The sequence below is a fragment of the Osmerus mordax genome, chromosome 20, assembly GCF_038355195.1.
Source record: "Osmerus mordax isolate fOsmMor3 chromosome 20, fOsmMor3.pri, whole genome shotgun sequence".
Lineage (NCBI taxonomy): Eukaryota > Metazoa > Chordata > Actinopteri > Osmeriformes > Osmeridae > Osmerus > Osmerus mordax.
The window spans coordinates 11,305,298-11,320,532 of record NC_090069.1 but is presented as its reverse complement, the minus strand read 5'-3'; the positions used below and the strand labels follow the sequence as shown (position 1 = coordinate 11,320,532).

Here is a 15,235-nt window from a genome sequence, read left to right as displayed (position 1 = left end):
CAGCACCTGGTTTGGGTGACAGCTAAGCGGATGGTTGACAATCCATCTTCCAGGCCGTTGACCATGATGGTCAGGAATTTAAATGTATATTGTGTTATTGCACGATTTATAACAACGGCATATCACGTAATTAAGACGGGCCAGCCGTTAGCCTCGTTCCCCCAGGCTATTGAACTGCAGCAGAAAAATTGTGTCGACTTGGGTACTTAGTATCATACTGATGAAATGCTATGAGATGGCTGTCAGTAGGGAAGAGAGCACGTCATGTTTGAGGTTAAAAGTCAATTGTTTTGCTGACTATTACCCTTTTATTTTTTATCACTAGAAATGTGATTTAATTGTTGTTCTTTTTATATCCAGGATGTGTTTAATAAATGGTTAAACATGTTAACACAATAACACAAGTTATAAGTCTTTGGTTTTGTTAAATTGATAAATTACAACTTTTGGAGGGGGGGCCAGTAAAAATTGTCTTGGGGCCAGTAAGTTTCAAACCCACTGGCCCGGTGGGGCCAGTGCCAATTTTTTTTAATTTTGAGCCCTGCAATTGATATTATGTGTTAATATACCGAAAATGTCCGTGAATCGAGATGGTGCTGCTGTCTGTCCCGTCGAAAACCATTCAAACAGGTTGACAGCAGTGGGGTTTTTGGAACTACAGCGAGCTAGCGGAAACACGTGTAAAAAAAGCTCTAGCTATTTCCCTCTGTGTTTCACTGGCAGTGAGTGTTCACAATGTTGTATTTCACTCCATTTTATACCAAAAAAGTCAGGGAGGATTGCTTTTTGTAGATACGAGTCTGCTGAAGATAGCCAGAATATCGGATTTCTTTAACCAAGCCTGTTTCATTCGTCATTTGCCTGAGAAAGCGACTTCCGTTTGCCAGCTTCATTGAAAACCATTCAAACAGGTTGACAGCAGTGGGGTTTTTGGATCTACAGCGAGCTACTTGAACCACGTGATCACGTGTCGGCGAGATCAAAGCGTGTCGCAACTCTCTTTTTCTATGGCTCTGGTCCTATTCTGCCCCTGATTGGGTAATACTCGCTGCCATCGTTGGTTTGATCGGTTTGTTTTAGGTTCACGGACAGTCAGAGGAAGGCGGGTCTCTTGGTGTAGAGTCGATTTGAAAGAATGGCGGAGGCAGCTCCAGATACACCCCCACGTAATAAGAAGTACACTTATAAAAGGAAGTAGGCTTGACATGCTCCAATACTGCACACTACTACTTCTGGTCCACTGATGTTATCATGTTCATGATGTTCATGGAAGATCATTTGCAAGTCTCCTGCACTATATCTATTTTTTCCAAGAGACTTTTTGAGTATCAAAGCATTTGTTTAATTTAAAGTTAATAAGTTATGGATCTGTTCATTTAATACGTTAATAAAATAAGTTCACAAGTTCCTTCAAAAGCCTATTTTTTGTGGTCTCACTGTCAAACTTTGTTGGCCTATGCTTATTATCGTCATAGCTGTGTATTCAGCTATGACAATATGACCACTTGAGTTGTGATAGAGAGAGACTGAGTGCATCTGTTCACACTGATTTCAATAGCAGATATATTTTTATAATGTCCATGTATCAATCTTAATATTTTTATGAAAACATGTTTTAAATTGTGATTTACCACCACTGGCACATCATCAGTATTGAAGGTGGCAACCCCAGGTGTTGGCCATCTGCAGGGCCTGCGACAGCAAGGACCCGCTATAAAATTTTGAGCCAAGAAATGTTAGGTCTCAGTTCAGGGAAGCACTTTTAAACAGTAGCACTTTCTATTTTGACATGTTTTATTTTGCTTAAAATGTTTTAGTTTGGCAGCTCAGTGAAGCACTTAAAAGATTTGTATGTTTATATACAGTATAATTGTGCTTCAAATAAAAAAAGTATTTACCTACACCTTATTCTTGTTTAAGATCATTACATAATAAGGGAGTCAGTTGGCTGAGCGGTGAGGGAGTCGGGCTAGTAATCCGAAGGTTGCCAGTTCGATTCCCGGTCATGCCAACTGACGTTGTGTCCTTGGGGAAGGCACTTCACCCTACTTGCCTCGGGGGAATGTCCCTGTACTTACTGTAAGTCGCTCTGGATAAGAGCATCTGCTAAATGACTAAATGTCTAAATGACATAATATATATGAATTTATATGGAGCGTGATAAAAAGGTGACCTTGAAATTGTGGCGACGCAAAATTTGGGTGCACCTAAATGTTGTGCTGGTGCACCTAAATTAAAAAGTTAAGTGCACCAGTGCAACCAAGGCAAAAAGTTAGTCTGGAGCCCTCTAATGAGTCTAGCACTACTGCGAAATACAACAGCAACGCAATTCCAAAGGGATGAAAATCATGAAGGAAGAAAAAACAAATGGCAGGACTGTAAAATAACTTGCTAGATAACACAATTCAGAGAACAGGAACGTGGCCCAAAACGCTAGCTACAGTTGTTGCTAGCTGTAAAGCCAGGCTAGCTGTCGGCTAGCTTGTAAAAAGTCCCATTCATACAAGCGGTATAGTATTGCAATCAAAATTCGCACAAATTCTACAATTCGAAATTCTAGTGAAATTCACTTTGTCGTTATCTAAGGGATTATGTTAGCCAAATACTGGATATTTACCATCCATAAAAATGTCTGTCTGATTTCGCGCTCCAAACTCACTCATTGACGGTGCAGTACAAATGTATAGGGAAAACATGACATGGATTTCAGGACAAATAGGTTTTGTTAATGTATAGTGTAAGGCAAGTCGACTGGATGTGGAAAATGGACCGGCTGGGATTTGCTTCTGAAATGTTATGACCATGTTCAGATTAAAAAAAAAACACAATTGTTAATTTTTTAGACATGTTACTTTTGTAATTAGTAATTCATTGGTTATTCTTTCTTAATTGGTCATAGTTCACAAGTATTTCCCAATGAGGATATATTTATTTAGTAATAATAAAATACCTACCAAGGAACTACCTTTGTACTAAATTTGCTATTACTTACTGCAGTGTTTCCGCTATGTTGATTTTTCTAAATTTCTGCCGCCACGGTATCAGAAATAGGGCTGTACAAAATTTTAGGCGGTCTATCAGCAGTGATTGTTAGAAAGCGTATCGGAGGATTGCACGGACATGCGCTTCACAGCGCAGTTGAGATTGCGTGTGTGCGTCCTTGAGAACTGTAGAGTTAAGTTGTATAACTTATGTTGTCAGTTAATTTAAGGCTGTTATTGTATTAGTCTATAGTTCTTGCTAATTTAAATTAAATTAACTGGTGATTTTCGTTGTTTGTAGGCTATTCTTCCCCTGCTAGCGAAATTGCACATTCGATTGCGATTGCTGCCCTTGCTCACGTTTGTAGTTTAGGTGCATTATTATGCTGAAGTAGTTTTAATTAATAAAGTGGGTATATTGTTATTATTAGCTACAGAATGCTTAGCCTATCAAGATCAAATGAAGCAGACAGCGTACATGCTTCCGAGTGGCCCCATAATCGATAGGCTAGGCTACTGACCATTTACAATAAGTTACGTCAATTATTAATTGGCAGCATTTATGCCATTTAGAACATACTTTATGACTGTAATGTGTCATTAAGTAACCTAACTTTACTTCTTTAGGGGAAATAGGACAAAAATATGTGCAATATTACATTAGCTATTAGACTATTACATTAACCTTCTCCGAAATATAGGCTTAGGGTTAGCACTTTGTTTCGGCCGGGGGGGGGGGGGGGTCGGACAGACCTGCCCCCACTGCAAAAAAAAATCCTAGAGGAAACACTGTACTGCTTAGTTAATCTTGGTTCCATATTAGTTAATAGTATTAAGTTTGGTGTTAATGTAGTACTACCTATTACTTCCTGCATAGCTACTTGTTAACAACGGACCATTATTCTATAAGCACTACTGCCCTTGTGTAACCCACCATCCATACTTGAAACTGGAGTGTCAGTACATGTCAGTAACAACATCCCTGTTTAAAGACTCAGGGGTCATTTGACCCCTTACTGCGGCTGAAACCGTCCCTGCACTTCTGATGTTAAAGTGTCCTCTATTCGGTTTACACGCCTGGCCCTCTCATTGCTTAAAAGCTCACAGTGGAATAAAGGGAAAACTATGAGGAATATTCAGCAAATCTGCTTTGAGTGTACTAAACAAACAAAATAAAGGTTTGAGCTAAAAGTATAGGCTGTTACTGTTTAAACCCACATTTGTCAACTCATACATAAACTAGACAAATTGGACTTACATTAGAGATCATTACTAGAAATAGGTTCAAATGCCCGCATTCTTTTACGAATTGCAAAGTTTAAATAATGTCTACGGTGTATTTTTCCTGGTCCTATAATTTGGTCATTTGTATTCTCATCCTTTTCTGCCTGTCTCGATTTCAGCCGTTCATGGGAGACAACTATTGTGACTCAGTCAACAACAGAGCATTCTGTAACTATGACGGAGGGGATTGTTGCCACTCCACTGTCAAGACCAAGAAGGTGAGTACTGGATACTTGGAACATGGACTCAGTACTTTCAGTTTTTACCACAATTTATGCATGTTCATCCAAGGTGAGGGTTTGTTAATAAAAAAATGGTCCTTGCAATGTGTACATTGCGTTGTCAGTGTCTTTGGCTAGGCCTTTTTGTATCAGTCTGTCTAACCATCTATCAATATGTCTGGTTGCGGTTAAATTGTTCTCTGTTTGAGCGTCTGCCTCTAGAGAGAGCGGTAACAAAGGAAATCAAGTAGGAGGTTGAAACACCAAGAAGTGGTCTTTCATAATATGGTATGCGTGTTTGTGCTTTGACCTTTAAAACTGCCATGTGGGCATAGGAACAAAAACAGTTATTTGTTTTCTGTTTAGGAAAACCCCAGTGTTGGCAAAAGCATCACATGAAGCTGTAGAACATACTGTACAGACCATTTTTGTAACCTCAAAGAAAAGGTCTAGGTGTTGTTTTTTTCTTTCATTCATATGAGTTACCAGTGCTGATAGAAGGCAATGTATCTTAAGTCTTTAATTGAGGGCATGAAAGTCAGTGCTGTAGCCCCAGTGGGAAATGACCTCACTCCCACAGCAGTTTTGTCTCATTGACAAAACGCTGTGGGAGACGCTATCTCTGCTCCACATCTGCTGGCCAGACTCCAGGCCAAGGGCTTAACATCATGTTGTGTAACAGACGCTCTGACAGACCAAAACGAGGGATTAGTGTGTGTGTATTGAGGAAGGGGTAGGGGGTTGGGGAGGAACAGCGGGAAAAGTTAGGCCCTCAAGTTATTCCTTGGAACTGGGCTATGGGCCTATGTGAGTTTGTCCCACACCAAAGTAAACATAGTATTGTAATAGTATTAGGATTTAATTGAATGCCCTATAGTTTGTGTCAATGAGAAAGCCATACCTAGGCTTGAAAGCAAAGTATGGAGTGTCAGCCCATTCACACCAGACAAAATTTCAGGGAGTCAGGTGGCTGAGCGATGAGGGAATCGGGCTAGTAATCCAAAGGTTGCCAATTCGATTCCCGGTCATGCCAACTGACGTTGTGTCCTTGGGCAAGGCACTTCACCCTACTTGCTTTGGGGAAAATGTCCCTGTACTTACTGTACTAAATGACTAAATGTAAATGTAATGTAAAATTTCTAAGGAAGAAATTGGGTAGTTTATGCTATGATAAAAAACATGCCAAATTAGTATGCTTGTTATCAGCAGGGCATGCTATTTTATCTCAGATATATTTACTCTTTATTATTATTTCCCACCCTAACTCCTCCATCGGTCTTCGGTCATGTCACTGCATGGACATGGTAAAAATGTGTGTCTCTTTCTGGAATGCGTTGCTATTACCATCTGGAAGGTAAGTTTTTGTGGCAAAGTGCAATTAAAGTGGAACTGAACTGATTTATGAAGTATGGCTGATATTATTATTAAAATAAGATCACAAAACTTTATCTGACAACTAAAAGAGCAACATTTTCCATTTGTTAATACAAACGTTTTAAACTTTACTACTTAACTACAGGGCGTGGCCATCTTTGAATCGTCATGTCTATGACGTCACGAGAATCGTTAGGTACTGTGACTGACAGCTGCTAGCAGTCATCAAGATTGACATTGACAGATTTTCAGGGAGAACACAGAGGTAGAAATGGCTTCAAACGAACCAGCTAAAACAAGGTGCAAAGTAGGATCTTATTGTATAGCAGGTTGTACAAACCAATTTTCAGTACAGAAGGCATTCACTATCATGTCCTACCCAAGCGGCAACCGGTTTTACGAAAATGGCTTGTAGCTATAGCGCCAAAGCACACCAGTTGCCCCCGGATTCATAGTTTGGAGTTATCACTTTACAGAAGTGGATTTTCATTTTAAACCTTTTAAATACGCTAAAGTTACATACACACACTGGCATTTTTGACATAGGTAGCTCTAGCTCCTAAATTCACAGATATGATTGTAGCCTAATAACGCACCAAGCTAGGTCCGTAACGTTTCCTACACTGTAGTTTGTTATGTTTAACCTAGCGAACAAGTTATCAACTCAACCAGTGAGCATGTTACACACAACTTGAAGGTTACTAGTAACTGAAACTTACCAGCTATTTATAGGGCGCTCCAAACTTTCAAGTTTGAGTATTTTATGGTCAGATGCACAAAACAACACAGGGTCAGACCGAGCACTGAAATTCTAAGGACAAGACAACGCAAGGCAACCTGGCATAGAATGACATATAAGTACTCAGATAATAGGTTACACCTATGATAAGCTAACATATAATAAAAAGTATTTCTCTTCACACAGCATGGGGAAGAGCCTGTGCTGAACGATAATTTTGGTGGACCACCAACACCCAGGTCATTCAGGTCTGCCTCTTTGATCAGATCGATTCTGTCTCTGTTGGCATTGTCGTGCAGTTACGACAAGTACAAGTACACCACTCTGTGTTGTTCAACCTGTCAGTGTTAAAGGGCCGATTGATTGCAAAACCGATTTTACCTTGTCATAGTTGAAAAATGACAGTTTGGTGTGTAAAATAGACTTACAGTGAACCTCAAAGTCCATTGAAACGTCTTTCCTATAAAAATTTTACTTCTCACTACTATTTTGAAACTGCAACTTGCAAATGCTAGCTTTTGAAACAGTGCAACTTGTGACGTCACAAGTTGTTGCAGCATCAACTTTGTCATTCCCCAAAATTGAAATTAACCCGCCCTCTGGTTTTCTGGTCCAGGAACATAAACGGAGGTCGCGTAGATCTCCGACACTTTTTTAGCTAGCTGCGCGCTGCTCTGTACTTCCACTGGAATTACAAATAAGAAAGTTAATACGTTTTCAAGATATTGAAATGGAGCGCCGTAAATGTGTTCCAGGCTGTACCGGGAATCCTGACACTTTTCACCATCTTCCCAAAGAACAAGACACTAGACGCTGATGTTTATCTATGGGAATATCCTTATTTATTAATGCTGATTTGCAAGGAATGCAAGAACAGCTAGACTGTAGGCATGTAAACTAGTTTAGCTTGCTAACACAAGAGCATAGGTAGAATGTGCATAGGTATAATTTAGCCTAGTTTATTGGCAATGGGGCTAACGTTATTTCATGTTCCTGACTGTGTTGACTGGGGGGGTCAGATGGCTGAGCGGTTAGGGAGTCAGGCTATTAATCAGAAGGTTATTGGTTCAATTCCCGGCCGTGCAAAATAACGTTGTGTCCTTAGGCAAGGCACTTCACCCTACTTGCCTTGGGGGAATGTCCCTGTACTTACTGTAAGTCGCTCTGGACAAGAGCGTCTGCTGAATGACTAAATGTAAATGTGTTTCATTCAAATAAATAACCTGTGTTGTCATGTAAATCTACAATTCAAGATGCATGTTTGTCCAGATCTATTTTTCAGCAAGATAGCTAGAGCTAACTGAAGCTGAGTTAAATCACGATAGTTTGTTTGCTAAGCTGTAGTGCTAACGTTACCCACCTAAGTCGATCCTGTTTGCTTCGACAACAGAAGTGTAAACAACTAACGTAATCATTTCAAATGATATCTAGTCAATCTGTTGAAAACAGTGTTGTGTAGACACAATAGATGTATTTTTACGTTTTTATTTCAAGTCTCCACCTTCGATGTTTCAGTGAGTGCTGTTGGCCGTGTTGCGTCTTTGCTCAGCAGCTTCACTCGTTGTAGACCAACCAATCAGCACGCAGCTCATCTATATATTCATGAGCATACCATAAAAGGAGAAAACCTAGCATTTTTTCCCGGGACAAATTCACTGGAAGTATCAGGGAACAGCACCCGGGCCATTTTCAGCCCAACCAATGTTACATACCCTATTCGGAGACCTTAAGGAACAGTGTGAAATTTCCAGAAAACCCAGTCAATCACCCCTTTTGAAGCTAACAAATGATTGTGTGTAGCTAGCTAGTGCCCTAACTACTGAATGCTAGCTAACTACTCAAGTAGTTTGTTTGACGTTGAAAACCACTCGAGTGTCGTGAAATTATTTCGACAGCAAAGTTGAAGTTAGCTAACTAACATTAACTTTATTGTCCAATTCAAGACACCAGAAATTGTTTTATACCAGTGTTTCCCCGACCATGTAGAGACAGAAATGACATGCCGTCGTGTAAATAAGATAAATAACATAAGGCCATTTAGTTTGTTTAATAAAAGACCAAACTATATACCTGTTTTATAGGAAAGGTAACCTTAAATGACTTATTTTGTGATCTGGCGCTATATAATAATAATAAAATTTAAAAAAAATTAAATATATATATTTTTAATAAAATTAACTTGACCTTCCAGGGGCGGCGGGGGGTGCCATTGGGCGGGTGGGGCGCCCCCCTAATATAATGGTAGGGGAAACACTGTATACATAAACATCCGTGATTCACATTAGCTACTTACACTCTGATTTTCGTCCATCTTGTTCTGAGCCGTAACCCTGCAATATACCCTACAAAAAAGGAATAGTGTGAAATACCCCAAAAACCCATTTAATCACCCCTTTATATTTATATCTTCCCACAAAACCACATCTACTGCATCATATGGAACAACTTCAGCCCTGCGGGAACATAATTACATATTGGTTCGAAAGCATACGCCATGGGATGAACAGGGATAGCTATGATGGGTCGATCTTCTTCAATTTTTAAATCAGTTTGGCGGGTTGAAATTGATCGCAACCATTCTCGTGACGTCAGCTGTATACTTCATTTAAACATGGCGGCGCCCAATTATTTTTAAGTACATAATTTACACTAGAGATTTCGATTATTTATAGAATATAGCATACAGTTGTATGTTATATATTTTTTTATGTCATTAAATGTATATACTATTATAATATCACTGTGTCTAATCGCAATTCAGTTTCACTTTAATGCTAGCCACAGTCACAAATCCCAAATCACACAATTTACTACCTGCTTAGCCAGTGATCTAGATTGCGACCAAATGGTCGCTTTTCGCGACCATAGTTTTGAGACCGTGCAATCATTTTTTACAACTACTCGCACATGTGCGCCCTGCAAATTTGACTTTTATTAGGGTTCTTCCGGTAGGAGGAAACCTATTGTTTTTGTTAGAATTCTTCTTTTTTTTTTTCTCTTCTCCGTGAAGAGCCTCAAGGACCCATAAGGTCCGCCGTGATAGATTTTGCAGAACTGTCCAAATTTGGTACAACCTTCAAAACCATTCTCCTCATGAATAATAGATCCAATCGACTTGAAACATTCCTTTCTGACAAAATGGCAGAAAGGGGTGTATTTATGTAAATGTACACATTGCCTCAATATCTTTGTGTCAATAAATCAAATATAATTTTGTCTGATGGTTTTTCAAACCTTATTATCATTCTGAAGTACCATGCGCAATATCTCAACAGTTGGTATGTAGCAGAGAGGATAGAGAGACTGACTTGTAACCTTATGCTCATAAGTTCAAATCCCCATTCAGCCTATTGTTGTTGGCCAAACATGAAGTCGTTTTGCTCTCTTGTTGTCCAACTCTTAACTTTCTACAATGTAAATGTGTATAATATTTAGCCATTTTGCAGAGGAACCCGCATCGCTGCTTGCAGCTATATATGTTATCTATTTTAATTTAATAATTTTTTGGAGGAGGGAGCAAGTCTGCCAGAGTTGGCCCAAAGCTTTTTGTGTTGTTTATTCAAGTTGGCCTTCAAAGACAATACTTATGAACAGAAAACGTAGCTAGCTACCACAACGTAGCCCATAGCTCACTGCGCCCTTAAAGATGCAGTGTCCACTTGAACCTGTCCAGTGAATTATGTGAAAGTAGTCTGCTACACTCAAAAATAAATTTTGAGGTCGCACAGATTACATTTGGGGATCATATGCAACCAAAATTGTGGCAATTGCGAAATTGCCACAATTTTCCCAATGTATTAGTTTTGATGCAACTGTTTCAACAATGTGAGGCTGCCACATATCACCCTTGCCTTTACACTAAGACAAATGAAAAGAGAACTCTGTTTCATTCTACACTTCACTATTAGTATTTTGAAGTGTAAATGAGCAGCAACAAATGTATGCCGTATGCTTTATAATCTATGCAGTTGTATCCAGTGTGAATTAGCAAAACTCACTTCTCAAGTATGTATAGGCTACAGACCACCCGTGCCAGCAGATAGGCCTAGCTAGCTTTTCGTTGGCGTAGGAGGTTTGCATAGATTAAAAAGCATACAACATACATTTGTTGCATGCTTTTGAATCTATGCAATCTTCATGAATAATAAGTATGCATACTTACTTATGGCAGTTATTGTCTTCTTTGTTAGGCGTAGCGATGGTTACTAGCTGTGTTAGCTAACATTACCTGGCACTAATCACCCCCCACTACCTGTACATCTTGCACACGAACAGTGCTCGATAAGTCTCAAACTATTTAAGACTTCAATATCTATGTTCTGTAGAGCACTTATCCGCCCAAGTACCTCTACAAAATCTACAATGTGTGCCAAAATAATATATCCTGACAAGCCATGCTGATAATTTGATCTATAAGGCCAGGATGCGATCTCTGACACGACTACTGTCTTCCATCATCTACCGAATCTAGGTGTCCCTATCTGCCTTCGATCTTGTGCAGCTGCGTTGGTCTGAAGATAACCCCGCCCCTCTCATTTGCATGTGAGACGGGAAATAAATACAGCACAGAAATAAATGTGGTGCTAAGGAAATAAAAGTCTCAAAAATAAATGTGGCATCAGGAAACAAAACTCCCATGAAATAAATACATTTTGTTTTTTCAAAAACATCATTTTGAAATAAATAAATGTATTTATTTATTGATGTCGGTAAATGGATTCAGCTATATAATTATATAATGCTATATTTATATATTTATTGCCATCTTTTTTTTTTTTTCAGAATTTATTTCATAGCCATATTTATTTATGTATTTATTTATCTATTTATTTACCTATTTATTTATTTAATTCTGACTAACTCGGCATTCCATAGATACCCTTTCCAAAAATTAACGGGCGTAATAGTTTGTGAAAGACCCAGAGAAACACAAATATCCGACGAGGCAAAATCCCGGACAATTTTGGAATCCCTGCCGGACGCATTTTTTAGGTCTCGAAAGAGGACATGTCCGGGTAAAAGAGGACGTCTGGTCACCATACGTTAGGAGTCAGGCATACTCCAACCAAGACAGCAAAAGTGCCGCAATGAGAAACATCGCAGAAAAACTGGAAACTACTGGTGAGTAGCTAGCTAGTTCTACCATGTTAATCTGTTAAGAAGATAACCTATTTACATTTAGTAATTTAGCAGATGCTTTTATCCAAAGCGACGTACAAGGGAGAGATAAAGAGAGATCTAACTAGTTGCTAACACGGATGTTTCATTAGTAGACTATGATTCACTGCTCCCTGATTTAGTAGGCTACAAGTAGCAGTGTATTGAGAAATGCTAAAGGTGCTCCCTGATCTAGTAGGCTACAAGTATCAGTGTATTGAGAAATGCAACAAAGCATTTGTGTGGATAATAATGATTAATCAAATACACTTGAAAAAAATGAAAAAAATCCTAAACCTATGTTGTTGTTAATTTAGTCTCAATCTACTGTATGTCACAGAAAATGCAGTCAAAGCAAAAATGGAAACGATGAGAACGCATGTCAGTCCTGGATGCTGCAGAAGCTGAAGTTCCTTGAGATCCATATGAGAAAAAGGCCATCAAAATCAAACTTGTCTCTTGTTTAAGAATGTATTCACATTCAAAAGCACACATTTAAAGACTAGAGACCATTACACATATACATGATCAGAATTTAGATATTCTGTTAGGAATTCCCTGATCCTTTTGGCCTGTTGAGTGGGATTTGTAGACCCAGGCAGAGCAGCCTGCCGTAACTAAGGATTCTCTCTCCAGTAGTCAGGGGTGGTATCAGGTACCTCGTATAGAATACTGTGTTCCTCCCGGAGAAAGTTGTGCATTGCACAGCAGGCCAGAAGAATACTCTCCACAACCTGTGGCTTTTGATTTAAGGTCTTGAACAACACACCTCATCTGTTTGTTAGTATGCCAAAGGCATTCTACACGACTCTTCTTGCTCTTGAGAGCCTGCAATTGAATAGTCTCTGTTCCTCAGAAAGGCCTCGCCTTGAATAGGGTTTCATTATGTAGGGCTTTAGCAGGAACGCTTCATCAGCCACTACATAATGCGGTACTATTTTTTGGGATCCTGGCAGGGGAGAGGGTGGGGGGATGTTGGCTGTTTGCTGTTCCAGTGATTGTTGGAGAGTACACCCCCTGAACACACCTCCATCAGACACCCTGCCATTACATCCTATGTCGACATATAGGAACTTGTGGTCACTGTCTACAAGGGCCATGAGGACAATCGAATTGAAATGTTTATAATTGTAATACAGTGAACCTCTTTTTGGTGGAGGTCTGATGGCAACATGCTTCCCATCCAAAGCACCCAGACAGTGGGGAAACTGACAGTTCTTCTGGAATCCTTCTGCAATCTCTAACCACTCAGATGTTGTGTTGAGGCACAAAAAGGAGATTAAAAAACACATGGGTAATGTCAATATTTTCTGTCAGCAGGATACATCAACTGAAACGGACGATGCACCATCGGAAGGGATTGAGGGTGAAGATAGCTCTACGACCGCTATCATCATCAGCTCTGAAGACCCTGATGTGACGACAGTTGATGGGAAAAAGAGAGGAGGAAACTGCCAGTACATCTTATTTCACATCCCCACTCTCTACACCTCGTATAAGAGGAAGTCTCCAGACACTCAAGACAGAGACTTACAAATGCTTGAGGCTATCAATTGTACACTGCGCACTCTCACCGAGAGTGCAGCTGTGAAGCAACAAGACCACATTACATCTTACTGCCAATACCTTGAACATGAGTTAAGAGCAATGGAACAACTAGATCCATGGTATTTTCAATATGTGCAATGCGAAATAGGTTGGCTCATTTATAACCCTCGTTCACCCAACCATCCATATGGACCTTCCGAAGGCTAATTGTGAGTGTGTGTGTTTGTGAAGGAGGGCATTCAGCTCGCTCTCTTTCTCCCTCCCTATTCTCTTCTCTGCCCTGCTCTTTTCTGTCTCTCTCTCTCCCTATTTCTCTCTGGCTATTTATTCATTATTTATTCTATTTATTAAACATGTCCAATTATTTGATAATTTGTGTGTTTTGGCATCTTTGTAATGTACTATTGTGACTACACTTTCATTTTGTTATTATCAAGTCAAATTTATTTATAAAGCACATTTAAAAACAACTCACGCTGACCAAAGTGCTGTACAATTAAATCACAATAAAATATCAAAACAAATAGATAAACAGAAACAAAACAATTACATCACAAACAAAAACAGATTAAAAAAAACAGACGCAACGCACTCAACTAAGCATCTATGTACACATCAAAGAACAGTTGCCAAAAATTGTAATATCACCATCAGACGCTCACCAGGAGTAATGCAGTCTCTGAAAATTTGTGTTTTTTATTCTTATTAGTGGAGTAACCAGGTTGAGTAATTGAGCAAAATCCTGAGGTGCTAAACAGGCGAAGTTCGCAAAAGCCGGGGTGTCTTCAGACCTAAGCTCCCTACATAAATTTGGATTGGCTCCCTGCTCCGCACGACGCAGTGTCCAGGGTTTACACCATCTCCTCCTCAGCCGTCTTGGTTGTTGTCTCTCCTGAATCCTCCTTGAAGCTTTGTAGGCCAGGTAGACCAACATGACTGGCTACATTTAGCAAGGTATAAACCTCATTCATCTTAAAATGATACTACAACACACAATTGAAAAAGCTAGCTGAAAAAGGTAGGTTACTGTCTAAGCAGTGTGGAGCTGGCAGTTGGTTTACTGGACATTCTAAAGACAGTCACGTGCCAGGTACCATCAACTGCCAACTTTAGAATGTTGGGATTTGTTGGAGTTTGTTGGGGCAGTGTGCAAGCTGCTTTAGTTTAAACAATCGGTTTGGAGGTTATATAATAAAAACAAACAAAACTAGAGAGGGTACAATTTCTGGGGAAATTGTAGGGTGTGCTTGCTTGCGTCGGTTGCACAGGGGTCCGTTTTTTAATGACATTTTTACAACTGATATTTCTGTATATTTTATATAAAAATGCATAGGGCCTACTTATTATTTATAAAGATTACATAGATTTAAAAGCATCTTTTTTTTGCTGCTCGTTTACAACTCAAAATACGAGTTAAGTGTAGAATGAAATATGACGTCTTCTCATTTCCCCTGCAAGAGGCAGCCTCATAGCTGAATCAACGAATACATTTGGCAGACCGGTGTAAAAATTGACCTAATCTCTATGACTTAAACGTCCTTTTAAGTTTTCCCTTCTCGTGATATTTTCAGGCATTTAGCCTACTCATATTGCATTCATTCATTAATAAAGAACCCCCTTTCAAGATTATTCTACGACGTTACCGGCAGTAGAAGATGGAATCGCGATTCAAACAGTACCATCTGCTAACTGAAAAAATGCCCCCAAAAACGTAAATAAACTTGACATTTATTTAGTGGAAAATCGCTCATTCATAAAAATCTCACTGGTAGCGATCATTGTCAGTAACAACGCAAAATGCGATATAGCCCTGTGTGGAGAAGCTGCCCCGGTAAATTCTACTACTACAGTACAGTACTAGACTACTGCTGTGTTCGTCTTGGTAGCGATTGCGTTGGTTGAATTCGATTAAACGTTCCGTTGTACGGTTT

General features: G+C 39.4%; 1 protein-coding gene and 1 pseudogene across 1 annotated transcript in view; one reads left to right on the top strand and one right to left on the bottom strand.

Annotated features, from left to right (window-relative positions):
* LOC136964282 (pappalysin-1-like) overlaps window positions 1-15,235 on the top strand; it is a 316,793-nt gene that overhangs the window by 289,494 nt on the left and 12,064 nt on the right. Inside the window, exon 21 of the mRNA XM_067258338.1 lies at window positions 4,385-4,483. Coding sequence (XP_067114439.1) covers window positions 4,385-4,483 — 99 coding nt within the window. The remainder of the gene's footprint in view (window positions 1-4,384; window positions 4,484-15,235) is intronic.
* Window positions 12,269-13,048, bottom strand: LOC136964515 (uncharacterized; annotated as a pseudogene).